General features: G+C 43.9%; 5 protein-coding genes across 10 annotated transcripts in view; 3 read left to right on the top strand and 2 right to left on the bottom strand.

The window, feature by feature from the left end:
* The window catches only part of LOC132260574 (aldehyde dehydrogenase, dimeric NADP-preferring), a 136,070-nt gene that overhangs the window by 99,842 nt on the left and 10,888 nt on the right, over positions 1 to 25,340 (bottom strand). For 4 of the 6 annotated variants that reach the window (XM_059758789.1, XM_059758786.1, XM_059758792.1 and 1 more), the window contains 3 exons: positions 25,167 to 25,302; positions 24,950 to 25,100; positions 23,800 to 24,275 (listed from right to left, as the gene is read on the bottom strand). In XM_059758789.1, coding sequence (XP_059614772.1) covers positions 24,261 to 24,275; positions 24,950 to 25,100; positions 25,167 to 25,302 — 302 coding nt within the window. In that variant the 3' untranslated portion in view covers positions 23,800 to 24,260. The other 2 variants (XM_059758788.1, XM_059758787.1) reach the window with 2 other exon arrangements.
* On the top strand, positions 9,967 to 13,107 carry LOC132259995 (Bardet-Biedl syndrome 1 protein). Its single transcript, XM_059757876.1, has 5 exons — positions 9,967 to 10,052; positions 10,126 to 10,379; positions 10,745 to 11,815; positions 12,024 to 12,439; positions 13,001 to 13,107. Exons 1-5 carry the CDS (start codon positions 9,967 to 9,969, stop codon positions 13,067 to 13,069), a joined length of 1,896 nt encoding a protein of 631 aa, XP_059613859.1. The 3' UTR covers positions 13,070 to 13,107.
* LOC132259378 (protein melted) lies at positions 14,800 to 20,218 on the top strand. Its single transcript, XM_059756987.1, has 9 exons — positions 14,800 to 14,980; positions 15,974 to 16,132; positions 16,559 to 16,804; positions 16,870 to 17,418; positions 17,482 to 17,956; positions 18,022 to 18,686; positions 18,747 to 18,882; positions 18,943 to 19,505; positions 19,587 to 20,218. Exons 2-9 carry the CDS (start codon positions 16,028 to 16,030, stop codon positions 19,842 to 19,844), a joined length of 2,997 nt encoding a protein of 998 aa, XP_059612970.1. The 5' UTR covers positions 14,800 to 14,980; positions 15,974 to 16,027; the 3' UTR covers positions 19,845 to 20,218.
* Positions 20,633 to 22,038, top strand: LOC132259352 (uncharacterized). Its single transcript, XM_059756946.1, has 2 exons — positions 20,633 to 21,784; positions 21,849 to 22,038. The coding sequence occupies exons 1-2, from the start codon at positions 20,683 to 20,685 to the stop codon at positions 22,025 to 22,027; spliced, it is 1,281 nt and encodes a 426-aa protein (XP_059612929.1). The 5' UTR covers positions 20,633 to 20,682; the 3' UTR covers positions 22,028 to 22,038.
* On the bottom strand, positions 22,052 to 23,695 carry LOC132259353 (NSFL1 cofactor p47). Its single transcript, XM_059756947.1, has 4 exons — positions 23,514 to 23,695; positions 23,252 to 23,427; positions 22,541 to 23,182; positions 22,052 to 22,478 (listed from the first exon to the last, which is right to left on the bottom strand). Exons 1-4 carry the CDS (start codon positions 23,613 to 23,615, stop codon positions 22,211 to 22,213), a joined length of 1,188 nt encoding a protein of 395 aa, XP_059612930.1. The 5' UTR covers positions 23,616 to 23,695; the 3' UTR covers positions 22,052 to 22,210.

Genomic DNA, 25,340 nt, shown 5'->3' with positions numbered 1-25,340 from the left:
TGAAAGTACCATTTCATTGAACAATTGAAATGAGCCATTTCTTTCAGTGCACAAATCGCACAAAATGCAAAAATTCAACAATGAACTTTTACACCCTGAGCAATTGAAGGAAAAACACACTGTGAGTATATTTTTAAGAGCACTTTTTCACATATTTGCTTGTTTATTTTACCTCAAACTGTTGCTATTTAGCATTTTTTTTCCAGAAAAACACACACTCAAAGTGAAATTATAATAGTTCCAAGTCGTTTTCTGCTCTTGAGACAAAATGATAAAAAAAAATGCAAATAGAGCACTTCACGGGAAGTCTCAATTCGAGACTTTGTTTCTATTTATGCTATAAGAAAAGAAATCACTGGACGTAAGAGACAAACATGTAGCCCTGCGGATGTTTTGACACACATTCGTACAACCTCAATAAACACCTATATTTTCATTTTTAAATTCAATTAATTGTAAAAAAGAAAATCCTCTTAAACATAAAGTTTAAGCTTTCGATACACCGAAGATATTCAACTTCTTATGCCGGGCAGAAGTACACAATTTTTAACAAATTGACTTTTAATTTCTCTCTAACTAATTACTCCCAAATCCCAAACTCACGGAAAAAAAATACACGCTGCAAATCTCCCTCGGCGAAAAGATGCAAAGAGTGTTTTCGGTGTACCAAAACATAAAACAAGTTTGGCCATTAGCAACAGGCGCGAGAGACATTCGGGTGGAATTTGTAAAAGCAAGAGGAGCGCAAATTAATCATCAGCAGCACTGATCAATCAATTCAGGTGAGCTTAAACCATAATGAGATTATTAACTTGAATCTTTTTTGCCGTTTAGCCGATCACAAATATGCTGGAAAAATAAGAATGAGCACCACAGCGTGAGTCGGAGCGACGCGAAAATGGCAAATGGACTGGCAAACGTGAGTGGGTATTGTCCCAAATTTCACTCTTCTTTTGCCTCATTGCCGTTTCTTTTTCCGCCGCATTTCAATATTAAATCTATGGTATAATTATGTGTGGAAGAGCACCAAATCAGATGCACGGTGGAGGTTTTTCTTTGCTGACTGAAGTGAAAGATGGGGAGAAAGACTTTCTTCGGCAGCGCCAATGCGCCCAAATGGATGCAAAGCAGAACTTTCAAATTGCCCACCATCAACAGGTGATAACGGTCTCTATATGGGAATGCTTAGTGATGACTTTATGAAGGTGAAACAAATAGAAAGACTTTGTCGCTTATTATGGTGAAATGTGGGGAGAAAAAAAGACTTGCGAAATTCTCCAAAACATAAAATGTCGAATCAACAAAACGTTGTAAAACACTATTTTCTCAAAATAAAAATATTATAATTCAGCCATTCAAAAGTGTTGAAAAGCAACAACTTCAGCAGAATCTTCTCTTAGAACAGTTCCTCTTCTTTTTCAGCACACACGCACACGCGCAAGAAATAGAGATTCTTCTCAAGACAATACACACGATAAGCGACCATGGGTTTTTTCCCCTTGTTGTCCATCCGCAGAGTTTTCAAACAATTAAAACAAATTCGCAAATAAAGAAACCTCATAGAGTCCGATGACTAAAGACGAAAACCAGTTTCTAGACGCGTTGAACTGAGAAAATCACCTGAGAAGCGGACAGATATGACTTTATTTATTATGTGACTTGGTAATTTTGCTCATTTCTGGAGAAATGTCATTCATCTCAAGGGACAGTGAACTTGGAATAGAATCCACCGTCAAAGATGCGCCATATCGCATTTTGAGGTCACATTGCGATTCGCAATGGAAAAGACATATCGACACAATCTCCTCTGACAACATGTTTACCCAGTAAAGACGTCTCGCGCCATAAAATATCGATGACGACACTCACAACACAACATCATTGATAAACATATTGGATTATTGTTAAATATATCTTTAGCACCAGACAGACGCTTATCGAGAAGGTAATTGATTGACTTTAGATTAAACTGACAAATATTGCATTATATGGACTTTTATTGTAAGATAATATCGACGGTTGAATGGAAAACTATGAAAAGTCGATTTATCATAGTTTTCGTCCAATTTTTCCAAGAAAAATGTCTCAAGAATTGCAGTCAAGCGTATAAAATGCCTTTTCACAAAATAATTATAGATGTTTCGAATTATTCTATAATGTTTTTTAGACTTTTAATGAATATTTCTCATATATTTTAAATTTTTTCACTTGAAAATATTAAGGATAATTTCAAGTGAAGTATGAAAAATTGATTTTTTAGAACTAATTTTGATAAAATCGACTTTGGAAAGTAATATTTTCAGAGTTTCCATTCATTTTTTTTCATATTTTATTCCAAAATTTCAATAAATACCAATAAAATCAACCAAAATGTTTACAAAATAACAAATTCAGAGCAATATTTTCACTTTAACGGACGATTTGAAGGCGTTTTGATGAAAATTTGGCGATTTTGACTTTTGATAGTTTTCGAGGCACCCGTCGATATGATGATAATATTATTTATTTAAATGAAATATTGTACAAATTGAACCCAAGTTTGTACCTGACCTTATTGCGGAATAATACGATGCAAAAAGGTGAAGCGAACTATCTGTCAAGTCACTATAAGTTCAGGGTTTGTTTGGCAAATTGTACGATTTATCAGTCATTCTTAATTGAGGATTAGGAATAATAATGAAGAGATTAATATGCGAAGGTTTGCAACTCGTGAGGTAGAAAATCTGATAATATATTTAGACGACATCCTGGATATTTTGGACCACTTTACTTAGTGAAGTGTTAAAGAGTGAACAAAGAACTCCAAACACAATTCGACAACTTCACGGAAAAGCCAATAAAAATCACAATTCCTGCAAGCTTTGAGGTCACAAGCGCGAGCTTTTTCCTATTCACAAATATTATTCTCTGTGTGTTTCTATGTGCTAAAATAAATAGTGACGCCAACTCTGTGACCTCATACAAGAATGCGCGATTATTTTAATTGGTCACCATCGTGTGTGGATTCTCAGGTGAATTTACACAGTGAAGAGTGAGCAATTTCCTATGTTAAAATGTCTTATTAATTTCCCCTCAACTTACATGTTTGCTGGTTGGGATTTGAGCCTCGCTATATGTAGAAATCCAAGAAGATGAAGATACAATTTCTGCGACTGTGTCACGCAATTTCAGCAGCCAGCAAATTCACTTCGTGATGTGCCTATTACAATGTCTTTTCTCACACAGAATCTTTCCTCCTTCGCACACACAAGTGGCAGAAAAATACTTTCACAATTGTCGAGTGTTTCTAATTGCTCTCAGCGCAATGTTTATCACGAATTTCCAACTATAACTTCACTCTATTGGTATTTCTCCTCATACCCTTTTTTTCTTTGCATTATGTCAGCACAAGTATTATTTTATATATACCATCTCATTTTCCAAGACCATCACCATCAACAACAAAACTGGTTTCCGCTTCTTTTGCACGCCTCTCCGGAACACTTTTGGGCGCACTAGCTCGAGTGGCAATTCTGAAATTGAAAGAGAAAATTGACTGTTGACTTTGAAGTGTGGAATTGTTTGCCTTACATTTATATACACGGTAATAATCACTTTGCGTTTTACTTCGTCTTTTTTTTTCTTCTTCATTTTTCATCATAACAATTAATTCGTTATAGAAATTCACATCAAATTGCAATGCGGTATTCAAATACACAACTCAACATGATGTCTTGAGAGATGCAAGAATGGTGTAATTGCATCACTTTATGGAATTTTCTCATGGAATTCCATCGAGTGCTAATGGTGAACTCTTTCCGTTTTAAGGTAGATCATAATAAAGCAAAAGATCTTGGAATTGTTAACACAAAATGACACCAATTTCGTAATAACTGTTGAGGAACTATGAGAGATTTTTTTTTTGGACCGTATTTGACGAAATGACGGTCAAGCTGATGGTGTGTTGTTGGTCAATGTGAATTGCAATTTCACGAAATGCCACAGAAAAATCATTAGTCAGATGGATGAAACACTCTTGTCAGCAGCGGATGATCACCCATTTACGCACAAGCAAATACAACATCTCTCGCAGACCATTTCTCGTATGACTAATCACCGTGCCGGACATTCTGCTCTCTTCGGGGCATTTCCCATCCATTGGACACGCTCGGCTCTCGCTTCTTTGATTCACCTGCAGGCATCTTTCGAAAGGGAGTGGATGCTGATTGGGAGAGACAAAAACGCAGCCTCGAGTGACTCACAAGCCACAAATGAGTAATCTCAGTATCAGTTTTTGAAGCCTGATGGCTTTTCGAAAATCCCAATTACACCCCGAGTCATATTTTTGTAATTTCCTCCGATGCCTCAAATGTACATTTTGCAGGGTGTGAAGAAATGGACTCGAGAGCAGGTGAAAATTGAGGAAGTCACACTCGGCGGCAGCATCAAACATTCACTGATAATCTTGTAGCCCTCAATAGAAGGTTTGTCTTGAGACAAACCTCAAAAAGGCACAGAGAGAGATGAAAGTTTAATATTATATTGCAGTGTGAATGAAGGGACTTTTCCTCACTTAATCCACACATGACTTAACCTAATGCATTAACCTATTTGAGAATTTCTTCACAATTCATTTACTCTTGTAGTTTTTTCCAATCAAATCTGAGTATGATAAGTGTGAGATCAGATTCATGATCTAATCCATAATGTCTAAACTAGGATGATTTTCTTATGCATAGACATAAGAGAGATAGAGAAATCTTCAGTTGACTCTAATAGAGACATCTCATCAGAGGAAGAATAGATCGTATAAATTACCAGAGAAATTGCAAGAATGAGAGAAAGATGCGGGTTGCCTTCTCTGGCTAGAATTCATTCGCAATGCAGCACACATAAGTGATGACTGCCGGGTGAAAAGCCATCCGGCTGATAAAGCAATCTCGCGAATCGTTAATAAAATCTCCACAAGTATGCGATTAATACAGACTTTCAAATGAACCTTTTTCCCAGAGACGTCCAATTAAGTGTCTCAGTTTTCCTCCTTGTCTCTCTCTCGCGACCATCTCGTAGGGCTGTGTAACTTTGTGTTGTTGGCATTTCACCCATAAAGAAAGTGAAGCTTTTCTGTGCAATCGCTCTCACTGTCTCTCTTGTATGCACATTTGAAAAGTAAAGCAATCTCGCCAACGGCTTGTATTTAATTAATAAATTTTGTGTGTGTCTCTGGCGAGCGTGAGCAACAATCATTCCCATCCCGTCGAGAGAATGGCCTAAGTCGAGGAGTTCTCCTCACGTTCACATTATTTATTGCATTTTGCATTCTGCGCCACCCCACCAATTCGCAGTCTGTCTCTCTCGGTGTGATTGTCTTTCGGAAAAAGAACTTGTTTTGTCTCCATATGCCCAGAGTGCAACATGGGAGAGGAGAGATAATGTACCACAACATAGCAGCAAACAAGATGGGAAATATGGTAATGTACTTGACAATGAAACGAAGGGGAGAATTTTGCAAAAGTTCACACCATTTGCTGTCGCAGAGCTCTTTTCTCTTTCATCCCGCATATCTTGTTGACATCAGAGGAATGTATTTCATAAAAAAAAGAGCATCAACGTCAAATTCCTTTTCGCCTGATCATTTTTCTTTCGTCCGGTGAATGGGAAAATTCAAAATACCCGGAAAATGATCTGCATAACGTCCATTAAATTGTGTTTATTGTTGAGTGTGTCTCTCTGACAAGGCACTTTGAGGCTATTTATGCAGGCCCATACAACAAGATAGTGTTGCCTGCAATGAAAGTTCCACAGAAATAAATTTGTTTCCAAATGTCTGAATAAGCCAACAAAAGGTAAAAGTTAAACGGTCTCAGAGGAATGTAAACTTGAAAAATTGGTAGATAAAAATTGTTCCGAGAGCGCGTGGCGGTGAAAGATTCGATCATGCTTCCAAACCAGCCATTCTACCGTCAATCAATTGCTGGGCTGGACCAATTTTTCCCATGTGGCGAGTGTAAATTAAAGAAACCGAGGCGAGGAAAGGCCAAACAGCATCCCTTACGATCGCCCAACCCACTTCTCCTTTCATTTTCAATGACTCTCTCAGCATATTTGGTACACATTAGAAAGTAACATGTTAATTCCTTTTACTTCTCTTAACAACGCTGAACGTCTCGTAAAAATTATATGATGGCTCTATTGAGAATTTTATCAAGCCCAATTGACCTTCATTTTCATCGCACACGACGTCTTTTCACAAAGAGAATAATTAGGATTTCTCAATTTCTTACGAAATACATTGCAAAGATCAGTTCCTCATCTCCCAATATTTGCGCGTCGCGTTAAGAGAGACTCGCCATTGCGAGATATGAGGCCGAAAAAACATGCCAAAGTCAACAAGATGAAATTAACGTTACCACCCACAATAGGATAACTGTTTTTTCACCTGGCTTTCTTGCTACAACAGATACTTTATATTATTTTTTTCGCAAAAGCAACAAGACAGTCACGTCTTGTGGACGCTGTCCGATATTCCCCTCCGCACAAAATTGTATATATTTCTCAATTGATCTCGTTGAGCATTGCAAAGAAAATCACCGGAAATTGTTACTGATCGACCTACATTCGCTCTGAGTCGCATTTCACCATGATATTTGCCCTTTTCTCACTTATAAATCACTGCATTTTGTATATCTGCGAGGCGCGAACAATCTCCCCTTCGCAAAATTATTATTTCAATATTGTTTCACTTTTAATAGGCATTAACCAATGCAAACAGCAAATTTCTAAACTCGTGAGAATAATTATAGTGCCATATCTAATTGTATAATGTATATTTTGAATGCTCTGTGAATTGAGAAATACTAAAGAGTACTAAAGAAACCCTTTAAGACGTCTTTTATTGCCAAGACAGTTCACTGAATGATTGATATATTGCTTAAGGAAAACACACACTTCAAAAAGCCCGCGCCCACTTAAGTTTCCCACCCCTTGGGAAAGGCATAATTCATTCTTTTCGCTTAAGCTTAGAGTCTGAGATGAAAATCTTATGTTTCTTAATCTTTAAATATTGATTTTCATGTTAAATTGTCATCTATAAGAAGCAGATTAAGCTGAAATCCGGGGTTTCCCGGTATTATTAAAGTTAGCACTTGAAGATAAGAAGCGTTTGAAGGAAAATTTCAGTTCCTTTCACAATCTTTGTAACGTGAAATTCTTGTTCTCACATGTGACGAGCTTTAACTGAAGTAACCGACAGACCTTTCTAATGAACACATTCCACTTTATTCGCCATTTTCCCATGAAAACGAACCTCATTCTCCTAACAACATCTATTTAGATGTTGTCTGTGCTCAGCTAATAACTCATATATCGCACTCGAATCAATAAACACATCCGCAACTGTTTGGACAGACTGTCTCTTAAGAGGATTGTCTGCAAACGATTTCGCTTGGTTATTTGAATTTTCAATTTGCAAAATTGCTGCCGCTAAATCACCTTTTATTTGAAGAAATTATACCACGATGTGGGACAGAGATTGCAAAACTGGACGGGAAACAACTGCCTTAATGCTCAAATCGTGTGTGAGCTTTAGTATCAAGAATGACAGCTGCAGTGAACTAATCTCTGTCGAGCACACATCAATAAATTAAAGACAATGCGATAAGATAAGTGTAGAAATTCCTCTAAAATTCATCAACACTGGCATGAATCAGACGTCGTGTAATGATCATTTTGTACAATTGCAGGGAGATTCAGCGCCTTTGTGCAACGATCAACTTCATTCGAATTTTATATTCATAAACACCTAGACCTACTTCCATAAGCAAGCCTGCTTTATTTTGAAAAATGATCTCAACTTACATTTCAGCAACACAACAGCCAATATTGGGTGTTTTTTTCTGCTTGTTGGGGGGAAAATCCAAGAGTCAGCAATTCTCTCTGTGCGGCCCTAATCGAATTTCATCCAAAATCCAAAATGCTCCGTGAGGCACAGTTTTGGCGAAAAAAGCCTCACGAATTTTCACTGGTGGCGAAGGTGGACACAGAAAAACTTAATACACACGTAGGAAATTCCACAAAAGACACTTCAAGCAGCGCAAAGTGATTCTCTCTCTCTCTCGAGGCACAAGAGTTGACACTGCGGTGATCACACAGAAATTCCACATCAAGTACAACACATTCATCAACCATTTGCGAGCACGTTCGTTTCCCAACTGAAATTCATATGAGTTGGAGCAATGAAGCGGAGCCGGGCCTCTTCCAACTCCAGCCAGCCAGCCAACTTACATGCGAAGCCCACCCAGAGACGTCTCTTTCACTCTCACTTCTCTCCCAGGCCCGCGATCGGCTGGAAATTTTGCGAAATCCGCAGTATCTGTTACATACAGTTGTATTCAACGTGCGAATGATGAAGAAAGACGAAAAATATATTTGGTTTTATAATTACACCAACAGTCTCGCGATTATACATTCTCACATTGCTGAGACCAGTGACTTGTGAGAATATGACCATTGCAGAATAAACAAGAGAGTTTCTTCCTCTTGCTGTGTGAATTTTCATCTCTTTTTTTCGCCTCTTTTGTATACTCAACCAAAACTGGATATATTAAAATCACACCATCAATTGCAGACTATAGATTTTAACGCGGCCAGAGAGATATAAAAATTTTCCAACAAACAGAGTATAAAATCCAAATGGTATAATCATGTATCGATGAATTTTCCCTCCCCGCGAGAGATCATTCAATAAATCCATAAATTCCGCATTTGATTCAGTTTCCCTCGACTTGGCCACACCTTCTTCTCCTTTAGATGATAGTACACATATAACATTCCCAAGTTTCATTGGACAATTGACACTGAAAATTGTGCTCTTGGGTGCTTTGGAAAGTCACCTTTTTGCCTCATTTTGCAGTCAGAAAAGACAGCACTTTATTATATTTCTCACTCAAAACATCACACAAAGCGAGAAAACATCGAGGGGACACTCACCTTTAGAATATTCAGGCCAACTTGTCTTATTTTGGGTGAAGATCGAATCAAGGAATACATTATTTACACTTGAAGTCGCGCAACGCCACAAGAAATTTCTTCTTTATCCCCAAGGAATAAGAAGTCGATCGTTTTCTTTTCCACATCGTTTTGTTTGTTTGTCAATTGGCAGCAATTCCTTGCTCGCGGCCTTGTCGAGTCTCTAGAAAAAATCTATGTTTTGTTGTCTATGCATTGCAAGACTGGCGAACCCCTTGACTAATTGGCTGCGAATATTGAACCACAAACACACGAGCCAACACAATGCCTAATCAGATAACAAGATTAGAGACCATTTAGCTTCGATGGCTGCATTTGTCAACGAGAAGCTGAAAAAAGATCTTGCATAGAAAATTGATTCATCGACACTGTTTTCCATTCACTTTTCATCACAGCTCTTTTTTTCCCGCATCCACAAAACTCCAATTAATTATCCACAATTAGCGAAACATTTCATCGCGCTCTCTTCGTCGGAAGACGAAGAATGCCTCGTGGAAGAAAGAAAAGGGAGACCAAGAGATAATGATGAAATTGAATACTTACAGAAAGTTTCTACAGTTGACCTTTAGGCTCTTGTAATTTGCTCTTATCTTTCAGCAATTTTGCATCGTGCAGAAAAAAAAAGTTCACGGCAGAGCGCGAAAAAGTATTTTTTTTATTATTTTTCTCTCTCTTCTGGGAGGGAAAAATGGCGAAATTTCACCAAAAGTTCAATCAATTGAAACTTGAACTTCGTGACGTTGACACGACGAATATATTTCTTATTTATCAATTCCGCACGCACGCCTTCTCAAATGGGCCTCCGCGGGGCCCTTTCACTGTTAAGAAACTGCAACGTGTGCCAAGAAATTTTGCGCGGAACCAGTTTTGGCGTTCAATTTTCGATTTCTTCCACTTGTGACCCATATTTCCACTATACTTTTCATTATCGCGCATGCTCGAGCCGAAAGTTTGGTCGACATGACCACCATGGAGACGCTCTCTTGCGCCCATAACTTGTCACCTGGCCACTCCGCTGCGGCTACATCAAAAATGTCAGTCATCGGGTGAGTTTGTTGCCGGAAGAAAAAAGGCTCAATGGAGAGAAGAAACAGCCAAACAAGTTTGACAATATTGCAGATCAACCAAGTGGCTGGACGCGCAAGCTGAGCACCAGGCGGCTCTCAGGACAATCCCTTCGTGCCTGACGCTGTGCGACCTCAAGAATGACAACTACCATAAGCTAGTGGCGGCGGAAATACCCGCGAATCTCGTGTCAAAGTCACACCTGAAGGTGTACAAGGGAACCACGCTGATTAGCGAACAGGGACTTCCCGGAATTCCGGTCGCCGTCGAGAGTCTCTACACTGAGGAACATGAGCCCAAAGTGCCCAGTGAGTATCCTGTGGGAATTCATTTAATGTTCTTTCATAGGAAATTAAGAATACGAATTCCTAAGACATTTATCACTCACTGAAATTAAAATGATGGTCAATTTTAAAGAGTAATAACACTGATATCACCTTCTCATAGAGCAATTGTGCTTCTTTTATTGTGATTCAATCCTCTTTTTTCCTCATCAATCAATATGATTGGCTAAATTTCTCTGTTCGTCAATCAAATTATTGAATATTTCCCCTGTTCAAAGTCACAGTCAATGGGAAAACCTTTAACATAGCGCAATAACACACGGTATGCGCGATCAATTGATCGCTTCCGAGACGTCTCGATTGCATGTATATCTTTACCAATTTCCAAGTAATCGCCGTGGCTGTTGGACCATCTGTTCTCTTCTATCGCAACATGAAACCGTACTTCAAGTACACACTGCCGGGTCTCGAGGTGGAGAGTGTGGAGCACGATGTGTGGCGAAAATTACCAACTGAGCGCCCTGAGAATGTGCGATCGCTCATTGCGAGTCTGCGATCTGTGGAGCTGAGCCGATTGACGGTGACATCGCAGCGATTGATCGGAATGCCAGATGAGGAAGTTCAGGGATACATTAACGATCACAGAGATTCTCCGCTGCAGCGTCTGCCCACAATCACGGCGATGACCACTCTCAGGCGCACATCGAGTGACATTAAGGCAGTTTCTTGCCTGGTCATCGCCAGCGAGTCGGGGGAGATTTTCATTCTGGACTCTCAGGCATTCACGGTGCTCCATCGCGCCAGATGCTGCTCTTCGCACGGCACGCCGTGCATGATCTCGGTGAGTGGGCATTTCGACATAGACTTCCGCATTGTTGTGTCCACACGCGAGGGCGGCGTGAGCATCTTGAGGAAGTCCTGGCTCGAGGGACGCCAGATCATCAGACTCGATCACCCGACAACAGGCCTGGCGATTCTGCCCATCGATCAGACCATCGTCGTGGTGTGCATGAACAACTCCCTGATGTGCTACTCGAAGAAGGGCAAGCGCCTCTGGTCCGTCACCCTTCCCGCCCACTCCATCTGCATGGTGCCCGTCCTGCTGTCCCACCTCGGCATGACGCTCGTCTGCGTGGCCCTCTTCGGCGGCCTCGTCCAGCTGTACCTGGGCAAGCATCTCGTGGACCAGTTCACAGCGCCCGACACCGTGTCTGCCATGACATTCGGCCGGCTGGGACAGGAAGATCACGTGCTGGTGCTGGTGACAGTGGATGGGTCGCTGATCATTAAGATTCTCAAGCGCACCGCCGAGTTTTCTCCGCGCCTCATCGGAAATGAGGTGACGGGCAAATTATCCAATCAAAGTGCGGAGGACAGTGCCAATGCGGGCAATTTGCGCATACCGAAAAAAACGAAAGTCTTCGTGGAGCAGACAATTCGTGAGAGAGAAAATGCCTCAGGTGAGTGCGACCGTTAAATCACAAACTTCCTCATCCCATCATTTCACCCAAACTCACGATTAGAATATTTTTTTTTCTCTCCCTCCTTGCGATGAACAGAGAAGTCACAGTTATTGAGATTTGCATTCATTTGAAGGAAATCCAACTAAAAATCCCAATCAAGCATTGCAATGTGTGCTCTTTTCATCTTTCTCCCGTCTCTTCTCAGCCATCTATCAATCATTCCAATCCGAACTCTGGCGTCTCCGGCTCACTGCCGCTCGCGCCACCGTGGATGTGATCAATCTGGCGGAGAGCACATTGTCCGGCGACGGTGCTTTCGCCCCAATCAAAATGTCAGCAGAAGTCTTAGGTCTCGGTCCTGTCTTTCGACTGAAGCTCCGCCTGGAGAACATGGCCAGCCGCCGTCGCGAAGCCAGCAATCTCTGCGTCCTCCTTCATGCGGAAAATCGCCACTACACACTCGATAGACCATTCGCGCGTCTGCCACCACTTGCACCTGGAGTTCCACTCACGATCGACTTCAAAGTCACCGTCATCATCGATCCCACAGATGGTCTCCCGCCACCCGATCTCACGCCCGATAACTCCGTGATTAGAGTGATGATCTTCAAGTGTGGCCAGGTAGAGTCGCCATGCAATTTCTTTCACCTCATTACTTTTTTCCCGTTCTTAACCGCACAAACTACAACACTTTGATGATCAATCATTGAGCGCACAGTCGAAAAAGGTAGAGATTTCAATAAAAGGCCCGTCGACAGCTTTACAAATGATTTGTAAGCATTTCATTGGTGAAGCCCAATGAAAGTAACAGCCAAAGATGTCTCGGAGATAATGGAATATAAGATTACAACTAATTTGTTAAGAGAAAAGGGTTAATTAATGGAGATTAATGAAATCCTGCCATATTTGGACTGCTCTGGTGATGTTGGCCGATAAGGAGAGAGCGAAGATAGATGATGATTGGCTAAAGAGAAAGATTTTCTTGTTCATGACATAACAAGAAAATCTATTTCATCGACGCAATTGAACTCAAAATGTCGCAAAAATTACCCAAAATTCCCACAGCTTATTTGCAAGTTTAAAAGTCACCAATTTTGCAGTTTTAATCAACGGTTATCACGTACACATATTCATTGGGTGAAATGCAGACAGAAACACTTACAATTCTTCCTCTACTTTCAGGCAAAACCACTGATAGCGGCCACAATCTCCATGCCCAGTCCAGAATTGCAGGCATTTGAAGTGTATTAAGCCACTTTTAAATAGTGCAAAAAGGTCACTGTGCCCACGACAAAGTGTTTGATTATGAATAAAAATTTAAATTGTATCTCAACCTCTTCATTACCGTCCCCGAAGCACATTCATAAATAATGTATGATTTGGAACCATCGAATTGTCGAAAGTTTTTTAGCATTTTGCACCTCAGTGAAATTCTACACCTCGAACAACTTACACGTTGTCTCCGCAGAAGCCTTTCAAGAATGGATATTGAACTAGTGGAAGTTGATTTGCGCCTCTTAATTCGCTGTCTCTCTCTCAACAATTGCCTTCCAATTCCAGGAGCAACTCTTCTCCGAGACCGTGGAGAAATTCCGCCAAGGAGGATACGAATTGACAACGCGAAGTGATGAGGGTGCCTTCAAGCTCTTCGCATTGTACAAGCAAGCCGTCGAGGGAGACTGTAAGATGCCAATTCCCAATCGGTACGATCGTTTGAATGCAAAGAAGTTCATGGCATGGAATGACTTGAAGGGAATGAATCAGGAGAAGGCAAAGGAATTGTACGTGAAGGAAATGAAGCAAGTAATTCAATAGGAAAAAACACCGCGACAATTCTAAAAAATCACGGCCTGCAGTGAATTTAATGTTTTCTTAATTGGCAACTAATACAAAAAAAAACGTGTCCTCGACAGTTATTTCTTATTCATTGCATCCACAATATATAAATTGTTCAGACTAACAATTTCCCTGCTCAGTTTGTTTTCGTGCATTGATTCTGTTATAGTGAAAACACTAAAGAAAGGATAAAAATGTCTCTGGACGAGGTATGAATTAAAGGCATATCAAAACACTTCTTCTTTCTTTTGAGTTCATGTCGTTAGTGTGCTTCTAATCATTTTCTCTTGCTGCACCAAACTACACTGTCCTCTAAAGAGATTTCACGCGGCAGCCACAAAAGCCCGCGAAATTAGTCAGAAAGTTACCAAGGAAGAATGGATGGACATCTACGCTTTCTACATGCAATCTGTTGAGGGAGACAATTACAGAGGTGAGTAGAGTCAGGAAATTGAGCTGAAAGGAACCACAAGTGCATATTTAAACATGGTAATTTTTACCTTCACAAATGCCAATGAATTTCACTTGTGTCTGAAATGTGATGATAAACAGCTAAAGTGTGGATTATATTAATGTGTCTTTAAAGCCCTTTCTCCCCCCTAAACTAATGCTAATGAGTGAATTCGGTGAATTCTATGATGTTGAGTCATTCAATTGAAACCACTTCCAATATTCAATTCAACAGGAAGACCGAGTATGGCGGACATGAGAGGCAAAGCTCTGTGGCAATCGTGGTACAATCTCATCGGAATGGACCAGAATGAAGCCAAGGAGAAGTACATAGCGCTTGTTGAGCAGTTGGCGAAAGCACACATTTGAAATTCAAACTCAGCGACAGTGTTCGAAAAGAGCGCCACTCAACGATCCACACCATTGAAATATCAATTAGAATCAAGGTTAGAACGTCACCGTGAACGTGCACAGAGCATTTTGGGGGAGAAAGCGGACAAAAGAGTAGAAGAAATACAGGAATTTACATAAGAAAAAGAGTGTCATTTAATTGGATTTGCTAATTTTAAACCTCGCGGCCGCAAGCACTCAGCACGGCTTTGGCCATTGCGCTGGGGAAATGGCAAAATACACACACACACAGAGAGTCTTGAGATATCTTTTAGTACAAGCCGCCTTCGTGTGCAGCCCGCAGTCTACACCCGTGACAATCGTCTCTTGTTGCCGTGTGTTTTCGCAGGGCTCGCGATATTCGTGAAATTCCGGCGGAAAAGGTCACTTGCGGCGCCACGAGTGTGCACAGGATGTGAGCCAGGGATGCTGTGCACCTGATTTGCTAGTGTTTCCGGGTGAATTGTGTGGAAAAGTTGATGAAAAGTGAGTAGAATAGGATTTTGTCTAATTTTACCTGATCCCACCTGTCATCCACCATAAATCCATCTCACTCATGATCACACACTCGCACGCAGCGCCACATCCATTCGTCCCTCTCGCACGTACACACACCACCAGAGGTCACTACACTTTACTGTTATTTTCTTCGTGATCTTTGCGCAAAGTGCAAGAATTCGATTGGAAATTAATAGAAAAGTGGTCTATACACGATCAAATCACCTCGCGCTGGAGCTCTTTTGCCACTCCAGTCTTGATTTTGCCTGCGCTCTCGTCATTCGGCGCGCATAGCCGTGAGTTGAGGTGCAAGATCAGAAAGAAGAGAGCCCCGTGCACGAGGCGCGATCGTGAGTGGGGAAAAAGAAGTGATCTCGCGAGGAGAAAAACTCCTTTGAAATTCTCCTCTATTTGCGCTCATCGATCTCTCATCAACCTCCGCGCATTTACTTGCGAGCGCTCGCAACACACGGAGTTGGAGAAAGGCACAAGAAGTACAGTTAGATATGCAGACAGAACTTGAATTTAGTTGGTAACGCCTTTGTACTGGCTCAGCAGATGGTGTGATCGCCGTAGTACTCGCGATCTTCGCGGTGGAGGTGTTGTGTTTTTTCCCCTCATCGCAAGCGTTGAAAATTGTGTGCCAAACAGCGCGAGATCGGGGGCTTTTTTTTCGTGTGTGTCCAGCAAAATTGATCCTCCGCGAAAGATCACTTGATCGTGCGCGCTCGCGCTATCTTCCTTCTCCCAAAGCACTTTCCAGAAACTGGAGATATTAAATAACCTGCTCAGAGAGTTGCTTATTATTTACTCAATCATATCTTTTTCCCCACTGTTTGTACCTCGTCAGAGTCTTCCAACGATTCTTCTCTCTTTTTTTTCGGTGCTCTGATGTTGATCATAAAATAATCACAAGCGCACTCAGTGTCTAACATTTTTTTTTACACATTCGTCGTCTCTTCACCTCCTCCTCCTCCTCAGGAACTGCCACCAGGGGAAAAGATATGAAGCGTGAATTCAGCTGAGTAAGCGAAAATGCATGAGCTCTTCGCTAAAGTTCTGACCAAGAGGGATCTCTCGAGAGCCGGCGATCTCTTCTCCGTGGCCGATGTTGACATTGTCAACGATCTCACAGACGTGGTAAGAAATTAACAGTTGTCTTATGCAAATGTATTGATTCATCATCAAGGAAATATTCTAGTAGTTAGAAAAAAAAACTCGTTATGAAGCAGATCATGGCTTTAGGGTCATCTTCAGTAAATGAAATAAGTGAAAATGCTGCTTTGCTCTGATTGCTTCATTTCGGGTGAAAAATTTAGAGGCAAACAAGACATGAATATAATCACAAAAACCTGACACTCTTTTTCCATAAGAAATTATACAGAAAATCCAGCAAACAGAGTGATATGAAAGGCAATGAAAGCCTCAGAAACTCTGTCATGGAAAATGCATGCAATAGTAGTTAATGCAAGAGTAATAAAATAGTGAAAACCGTCTATTTTGTGTGCTTCCCAGAATTCAGTCAAAACATATATTCACATTCCATTTCTTCCCTCCTTCTTGCAGCTCACCCAGATCGAGTTGATCATCTCGCAGGCGGATTACTTGCAGAACAAAAATGATCAATCGGTGATGGAAATTTGCGTGACAAGAGTGACATCGTGCATACGTGAGACAAAGACTGTGGAGAGACACTGTCCAGCTCTGGTGAGTCTGCTGGACTCGTGCCTCAAGCAGAATCTGCAACCACAATCCGGCGAAGATCCGCCACACGCCAAGATATCCGCAGACTTGATATCCAGCATTTTTCTCGTGAGTTTACCGTGTTCTTCCTGTGATTCATTATCTAACTCTCTAATTCCTTGCAATGTTGGCAGAACTACAACAAGAAGACGGTGATGGAGATGGCACTGCCAGTGGCTGTGAAGTTCCTTCAGAAGGGCAACAAAGAGCTGGCCAAAAATCTCGCCAGCTATCTCTCACTGGCCGCCATAGAGTACGCATATCTGCTGAGTCCTCACGTCCAGTCAATTCTCGATTCAATTCTCGCCGGGAATTACGGACTGTGTCAGATTCTGCCGCAGATTTACGATGTCGCTCCACATTCCTTAGATCAGCACACTTCAGTGCTCATCTCCTTGCTCAACCGATGCGACACACAAGAAAAATTGGCACTTCTTCAACTATTCGCATTGATTGCCAAAAATAATCCATCCGCCCTGGAAGACAACATTCCACACTTGTGCGAATCTCTGCAAGAGACTGCCACCGTGTCGGCCACGCTGAATGTGCTGCTGAAGCTGGCCGAGGAGACGCCATCGCGCATTCATGATCACTTTGATAAGATCAAAATAGCGGCCGAGAAGAATGCCCAAACGGTGGCGTTGGCATCTCAAGTGCTTGCAACATCCGGCAAGATCAATCGGGTGAGTCCTTGGCAAAATTACCCCCCATCAGGACACTCCTAATCAACCTCAATTTGTCTGCAGATGCGCGCCCAGTTCGCCCTGGATTTCGTCCTGCAGCACCTGCCGCACGCCGATCGTACATCACAGACAATCCTCCTGCGGGAAGCCACGATGCTCTGCTCCACATATCCCATCCTCTTCACGGACAAGGTGCTCGCGTGCGTCCGCCAGAAGAACAACACATCGCAACAATCGTCAATCTCAACATCACCCAGCACATCATCCGTCTCGCCCATTTCCGGCAATCAAGTGTCCGGCGGTGTGACCATTGTCAAGCTCAACATGGCGCCCATTCAGACGCCGATCTCCAGCACCGGCAACTCCGTCACCACCACCGTGATCAACTCGACAGCCAACGGCACGGCAACAGTGCACGTTCCGCCGCAGCCTGAGAAGGCCTCGCATGTCGTGACGATTCCCACATCAACATCAGCCACATCACAGACCACCAGCGCGACGACCAACGGCACCAACGTCGTCTCTCCGCCACACACAGGTAACCCATCAGCTCCGTCTTCCCTCTGCGCAGTCAAACTCACAGTTTTTCCCATTATCTTTCAGGCTACACGCGTCGCGCCAAGCTCGGAGACTCTCGCAGCACAGGACGCCTCCACTCCACCGGCAACACGCACCGCAGCATGACACGCCTCAACATCGCCGGCGGATCCGTGGGCGGACTGCACAAGAGCATGACTCGCCTCAGTTCGTCGCAGCAAATCAATCAGCAGCAGAACAACACTTCCAATCCCAACAATAGTCACTCCAGCGGCAGTGTTTCCCAGGTCAACGGCGTCAGCGCCACCGGGCCCAACTACGTCACGCCCGTGCCGCCGCTCAGCAGCAATGTCATCATCACGGGCCACAACAAGTGGGGCATTCCCTCCACCAAGATCACCTCCGGCGGCGTCACGGTGACCACGAGTCCGCCGCGCGGAGTGCGACCTCATTCGCAGGGCCTCAGCACACTGCTGGGCTCCAGCGGCGGACTGGGATCCATCACGAGCCAGAGCAACAGCGTCTCCGTGCAGCACGCTTCGCCCGCGCCATCGTCCGCCGGAGCCAGTTCATTCCAGCAGTCCGTCATGACGCTGCCCATCAACACCCTCTCGTCCAACATGGGCGGCGGCAATCAGGTGTCGGTGTCCGGACCGGTGACGGTCACGTCGCGCAGGAACGACAACACCAGCATCACACTCCTGAACGCCAATCATCACTCGACAAACCAGGTGAACACAATTAAACGCCAGTGTCAAGACACTGCTTAACTTCCTTCCTTCTCCTTTCAGAGAATGAGTGTCTTCGAACCTTGTCCTGAGCGAGACACAATTCAGCACTTCTCCGAGAAGCACTTTGATAAGATCAAAGTGTATGTGACAGGTGTGGAGCAGCGTTTGCCTCCGGCAGCGAAATGCACAATTGAAGGTGAGCAGCACTAGAAAATGCCCCCAAGAACATCTCCTTATGATCTAAAATTCTCCACAGAGCGTCGCTCGAAGAAGTTCGCAAAGCTGCACTTCGCCTGTCAAGCACGAGGTCCACATTGTCTCTACTCCAAGACATTCTTCACGATGCGCACTCGCAATCCCAAGACGTGGATTCACTTGATGTTCCTGGATCAGCAATCACGCGCCCAGACGGCGCTCAGCAGTCGAGATCCTGCCGTGAGCAGTCTCAGGCACTGCTGGGACATTCTCAAGTGTGAGAACAAGTCCTTCGTCACTCTGGCCACCAGCGCCTTTCCCTCCACCAAGGACACGGACGCTCTGGTGAACGAGCTGAGGAACTCGGGCTTCTTCGATGTGTTCGAACTGGGACCAGTCAATGGGAATTCCACGAATGGTGGCACGAGTTCGGATGATCTGCAGCTGCAGTGGGGCTGCTTCCTCTGCAACCATCCGGAGAAAGCCATGGGATTCCTGCACGGCAACACACAGCCGGTGATTGAGGGACAGCTGAAGGAGAAGAAGGGCAAGTGGCGTCTCTTCAGACGCTGGCGAACGCGATACTTTACACTTTCCGGAGCGCATTTATCCTGCAAGGGTTCTGTGAGTTTGTCCTTCCAGAGCAATAACAGAAGAATTGTGGATTTAATTTGATGAGGGTGTTTTTTTTTCTCTGTCTTTCAGAGTGGCGGCGAGAGCATTGATATCAATCAAATACGTTCCTTAAAGGTATCACGAGGTGCTAGAAATATTCCCAAAGCATTTGAGATCTTCACAGGAGATCAAACACTTATTCTGAAGCCGAAGGACGGCAAGAATGCCGAAGAATGGGTGCAATGCCTCAGCATTGTCGTGGCCACGTCTCAGGCCAGGGATCAGCCCACGAATAAGACCAACAGTCTGCCAGCGAGGAGCATAGGAAATAGCCGGACGGCCTTCTAATCATATTGGACTTAATCAATGCGCTATTCTCTTATCACGTGCTTCCAATATTACTCTACGTATTGTTAACATGTAATTCATGTAATATTTTTATTAATATATATTTTTAAAATTTTTTTTTGAGAAAATTTGCATCTTTTCCTTCTTCTCTTCCGGGTGAGACACAAACACAGCATCAACGTAAGTTTGCGCTTCTCTGCCAAAGTAAAGTGACTTCAATTCCCTCAATTGAATTGCAAGACTCAATTGCTGTTGACCTGTTGCTGGTGAGATGCTTGGGGATGAGGAAGCGACGAGGTCAACTGAAGGGTTAACACTTCGAAGCGGAGGAATTGCTCGCTTCAGCCGCCAAATACATGATTTGGCAATATTTCCCTCAAACAAATAATAACAGTGCGGCGATGAAGGTGAGCAAAAAGTCACTTACATTTCGGCTGTTGTTGGAATATTTCTGGCTGAATCCGCGGATGGTAATTGCAGGCACATGATATCCAATGGAGGTCAAACGGCACGCATGTTTTTGCCACTTTTTACCTACTTTGGCACTTGTATTTCACTGCTAACGACACTTTATAAAGTCACAGACACTGTGCTTGTGATCTTCTAGCGCATCTTGTGAGATATTAATGGATTCTTCCCGGGTTTTCACGATAAATTGCAAGAACGCGATTTCACAGCTCGTCTGTCACTTGTCACTGCGTGTTTTCCAGTACAAATTGGCGCTTTCCGTTAGAGCGAGACAACTCTATTCAGCTGTTCTCAAGAAATGTCAAATTCCTCAAAACAAACATTCTGTCGCGGTGCAGTGGAGGAAAAAGAGTGAAAATTCGGCTGGAAAATGCGGAAGTACCAGCAATTGGCGCTGGTGATCATCTCCCTGATCAGCATCATGGTGCTTATCATGTACAGGAATGAGAACAGCAAGCTGCGCTACATTCTGGAGGTGGTGAACTTCTTCGGGCGCACGGATGCCGCTGCCCTGGTCAGGATCGAGAATAGCACGACCTTCTCCCACATCGCCGCGGACTTCGCCACGCCGCTGCCCATGTGGACTCGCCTGGGCAGTGAATTCCACGCCTACTCGTCCTTCTGGACGAAGAACAGCTTCAGCGCCGGCGGCGAAGTTGTCACACTCGTCGTGGGCTTGCGACACGCAATCGTCAACTTCCGCTGTCAATTGCAGTTCCCCGGACATGCCAGTCTCATGTCTGGGAAGTTTGAGTTCGCCCGCGAGGAGTACAACGAGGTGGCGTCCGGCAGTGCTGAGGAATTCCTCATGTATCGCTTCCTCTGCAAGGTTTCCCGGGACTTTGGGACGCCTGAGACTGTCGTCTTCGTGAACACGACGTCTCAGGCTGAACACGTGCTGCCCATCCGAAGTGGGCGCAACAACACACTCACGCCCAGAACATCTCTCGTGGCCTGCGTCGACATGGTGTCTTCCACGCTGCCCAAATCGTCCGGGAAGTCGCTCCACATTCCCGAGCGCGACATTCTGCAGTACTTCATCCACCACCAGATTGTGGGCATCGACGAATTCATCGTCTACGACCACTATCACATCACAGGCCACATCCGGGAGCTCCTGTACAGACACGGCATCAAGATCTCCATTCTGCCGTACAACTTTCCCTTCACCGTGACGGCGGACGTTCAGAACAGAGTCTTCCTCGAGACGGATTGCCTCCTGCGCACGAGCCACGACGCTAACTTTGTCCTCCTGGCGAGGATCAACGAGTACTTCTACCCCACGGCGAGCCTTAAGCGCTCAAAAACCCTCTTCAAGGCCTTATCGTCGCATTCGGCGGACATCCAGCGCTTCGCGGTGACCACAAAGACTGTCTGCACGGAAGACAGCGTCCGGATATTGGCTGAGAACCACCAATATGATCCCAACGCGAAGATTCTCCACCCATTCATTGTGTACCGAATGGAAGCAGGTCAGCATTCTGTGTTTAATCAATATTCTTCGTATCCACAATTCATTTTGATGATGACTTTCAGGTGTTGTGGAGAACGTGAAGCTGTTGGATTTGGATCCACACGTGGCCATCGTTCATCGGTACTCGCGGTGCTCCAACAAGTCCTCCTCCAGCAGCCTCATTGACTGGCGAACGACACTCAAGACCGATCACTACAGCTACGTGATGAAGATCACGGAGGAACTGCGGAAGGTACTGTGAATTACGTTAATTCTCTAGCGCGCAACTTTAGACTCATAAGCAGCGAATCTAGTATTTAACTTAGACGATATATAGCGAGTGTGATTATCCTTTAAGTTGTTCCTCTTTTTTTTGTATTTATATCTCTCACTGAATTACAATATGCGATCGCGCAAAATCAAAAATCCAAAAGCCCCCGAGAATTCACTTGAGACGCTGCAGAATGGCCGCGCTCAGGAGTCCGGCGCCTTCGATGGTGGCGCCGGAGTCGCTCAACTCCTTGCTGGGGAATGTCGTGAGCAGCGAGAACTCCTGGTGCGCGTACTGCGGCCGGGCGGCGATGATGTAGCGCCTGATGTCGCCGACGGTGTTGCTGTGATTGAACCTCGTGGCCAGACGCGTGCCGTCAGCGAGGCGCACCTGGATCATCGTCGTCGGCTGACTGGCGTCCACGTTCAAGTCCTCAGTCGCACTGCAAAGAGAATCCCAGGGTTAGGAGCAGAACGTGTCAGCATCCCTTTGAGCAACTCTCACCGTCTCTCGTTCTCCTCCTGCGACGCCTCGTTGCTGGGGCCGCTCGTGGAGCTGGCGGAGTCCATCGACGTCTCGGCCATGTTGGGCGCCGGACTGCCCAGCGTGTGTCCCTGACCGCTGAACACGGTCACGCGCTTCTTCGGCTTCTTGAACTCCTCGTGGCGGTGATCCTCGAGATTCACGTGCACCGTCGTGCCGCCCAGCTTCTTCAGCTCGTTGGGGATCTCGCCGCGCGTCATGCTGTTCATGAACTCCTTGTTGGCGGGATCCTCGTACAGTCGCAACTCGCCGTCGTTGATGGAGAAGCCCTCGCGCCAGAGCTTCAGCACCAGCGGCTCAATGTTCTGCGGGCGACTGGGTCGTCCCGTGGGCAGAGCTGTGTGATCGTCATTTGTCATGCCCAGGCGATAGCCCGTGCCGGAAAACATCTCCGGACCGCTCGACTGCGACGTCTGCGGATCCACGACTTCGGCGCCGCTCTCCTGGGCCGACCGGAACACCTCTGAGACGTAGTCCTTGATGGGATTGCGCTTCGGGGGCCCCAGAACCTGCTGTCCCGAGCGATCTGATCCGCCAGCGTAGAACGCCTGGCCCTGCTCGTCGTCCTCGTCCGAAGAGGACATCGACCTCAGCGTCATTATGCTGGAAAAAAGCAGAGAAAAACCCTATCAAAATCCACCCCAGGAACATAACTGAGCGCCAGCAACTCACTTTGATGAGGGCTTCTTCTTGGGCTTCTTGTCTTTCTTCAGATTCGAGTCCGGCTGTTGACTTGACGCTCCTCCAGCCGCTTCATTCTCATCATCACTGTCCTGTATCACCTGGACAGCATCGCCAGCCTCACCCGCATTGTCGTGATCACCCTCGTAGTAGCTGGTGAGGGCGATCTGGTGGGGAAAACAAAGGAATTCCGTGAAAATGCACACAAAATTGCACAATCAGCCTGATTTAACCTCAATCCCAGGATAATTACCTGTAGCGTCCAATTGGCGGCCTCCAGATGGAAGCGAGCCTGCTCCTCCGACACCCCAGTCACATCCTTGAAGTGGGATATCAGTTCCTCCTGGTCGGACATGGTATCTCACAGAGAAAATGCGAAAATGCCAGGAGATTTACCACAAATTCACTTCCTCACGTACACACTGAACTTGGCAGCGAATCGAACAATCAATTTGACAGCTGTCAGCAAAACTGTTCTCAATTTCGTACCGCGGAAGATTTGCTAAACTGTTCAATTGAGAGTAAATACAATTTCTACAGAAATATTTCATTTATTTTGCAATATCTTCTTACGAAATTACAAAGTACTCTTTTACACAAAATACCACATTAGCCTACATAAAGCGCAAAGAAACAAGAACAATAATCCATCAATGTATAAAAGATTACACAACATTTGCACCTGCATCAACAGGGTGACCCATTCAGGGCGTCTTTCAACTTCTTATTATCGTATTTTTGCTCAATAACAATCACTGGCTGTAAATTTTTTACAATCAAATCGCAATAAGGCACAAAACCCCTCCTAAATTCGTCCTTTTTTCGTGCTTCTTGTGAACGAGAAGCGTATTTATTTTATTGCGCGATTTATCAGTGGAAAATGAATTTTTCTCTCAGAAATATTCACCCTTGTGAATCTTTTGTTGTTGCATAATTATTGTAGTAAAAACATCACATTTATTGGTGTAGATACGTAAAGAAAGATAAATCCAGTTGTCTTTTATTGCTCACCATCCTGAAATAAGAGAAAAAGAATTAATTGTTTACGGAACAAAAACGTGTCTGAAATCATCTCAAAGTCACGCAAAAAACGGCAAAAAAACAAATAAGATCAAGAGAAAAACCAAAATTGTGGTTCAAACTAACATAAATATTCGCTATTTCATATAAAAATGTAGTTTTTGCTAATATTTCTCACTATTTTCACAGTAAAAGCAGCAATTTCCCCCCAAAAAGGCACTCTCTTAATTTAAGAGACTGTGTGAAAAATGAAGAAATCGATCAATTATCATGAAATCCTGCCAATAATTTGACCTTTTCCAAGCACAACCCACTGCTGATGAGAGTGATAAGACGCTGAGGAACATGTACACGTAATTGTGATTACTAAAAAAACCTTTTATTCCATAAATATAATGAAAAAGATTGATGAAAAACCTTTGAAGCTTTGCATGCGTAAAAACACCATCGCCCAAATTATACTCTGTGTCCAATTGACCATAGCAAAAACCACCCTATTCCGTACATACTTAAACAATCTTGGCTTTTTTTTGTTACACAAACATTGTAAAGACACGGATTAAGGAGAGATACATTTTAGTTGTGCGGTCTCTGCAAGGAACAATGTTAAAAACCATCTTGAATTCGCTCCACAGCTTTTCCTCTCTCCACCTTTCAAAGTTAATTTACCTTCGTCAGGGCATTGGTTATCAGGACAACGGCCACTCCCAGTCCGAAAGCGAACAAGTGTGACAAGTACTTTGTGGACAATCCTCGTCGTTTGCGCATCAGTGAAGCCAGGAAATTCATCTTGCTCTCCGAATATGGCGGATATCTTCCACTGAAAGCAATCAAGACAGCAATTAATTCAAAAAGTCATTTTGTGTGGATAAAAAGCAATTCTTACGACGCCAATTTCTCGCCAATCGGATTGAAGTTCTTCACCAGACACGATTTCTGATGTGAGAATGTATCGAAGGAGTATTTTCCATGATAAAAGCCCATTCCGCTCAGCCCAATTCCTCCAAACGGCAAACTTTCAACTGCACAGGAAAGACGACAATTATGTTAAGAATCATCA

Source organism: Phlebotomus argentipes, unplaced genomic scaffold (genome assembly GCF_947086385.1).
Source record: "Phlebotomus argentipes unplaced genomic scaffold, Phlebotomus argentipes genome assembly scaffold_18, whole genome shotgun sequence".
Lineage (NCBI taxonomy): Eukaryota > Metazoa > Arthropoda > Insecta > Diptera > Psychodidae > Phlebotomus > Phlebotomus argentipes.
This window is presented reverse-complemented; position numbering and strand designations above follow the sequence as displayed.

Coding starts and splice junctions, on each gene's coding strand:
- LOC132259353 (XM_059756947.1), bottom strand. CDS start 23,615: ATGTCCGACCAGGAGGAACTGATATCCCACTTCAAGGATGTGACTGGG. Junction 23,428..23,513: donor CCGCCAATTGGACGCTACAG/GTAATTATCCTG, acceptor TTTCCCCACCAG/ATCGCCCTCACCAGCTACTA. Junction 22,479..22,540: donor CAGGAGGAGAACGAGAGACG/GTGAGAGTTGCT, acceptor TTCTCTTTGCAG/TGCGACTGAGGACTTGAACG.
- LOC132259352 (XM_059756946.1), top strand. CDS start 20,683: ATGCGGAAGTACCAGCAATTGGCGCTGGTGATCATCTCCCTGATCAGC. Junction 21,785..21,848: donor TGTGTACCGAATGGAAGCAG/GTCAGCATTCTG, acceptor GATGACTTTCAG/GTGTTGTGGAGAACGTGAAG.
- LOC132259378 (XM_059756987.1), top strand. CDS start 16,028: ATGCATGAGCTCTTCGCTAAAGTTCTGACCAAGAGGGATCTCTCGAGA. Junction 16,805..16,869: donor TGATATCCAGCATTTTTCTC/GTGAGTTTACCG, acceptor CAATGTTGGCAG/AACTACAACAAGAAGACGGT. Junction 17,419..17,481: donor CATCCGGCAAGATCAATCGG/GTGAGTCCTTGG, acceptor ATTTGTCTGCAG/ATGCGCGCCCAGTTCGCCCT.
- LOC132259995 (XM_059757876.1), top strand. CDS start 9,967: ATGACCACCATGGAGACGCTCTCTTGCGCCCATAACTTGTCACCTGGC. Junction 10,380..10,744: donor ACATGAGCCCAAAGTGCCCA/GTGAGTATCCTG, acceptor CCAATTTCCAAG/TAATCGCCGTGGCTGTTGGA. Junction 11,816..12,023: donor TGAGAGAGAAAATGCCTCAG/GTGAGTGCGACC, acceptor GTCTCTTCTCAG/CCATCTATCAATCATTCCAA.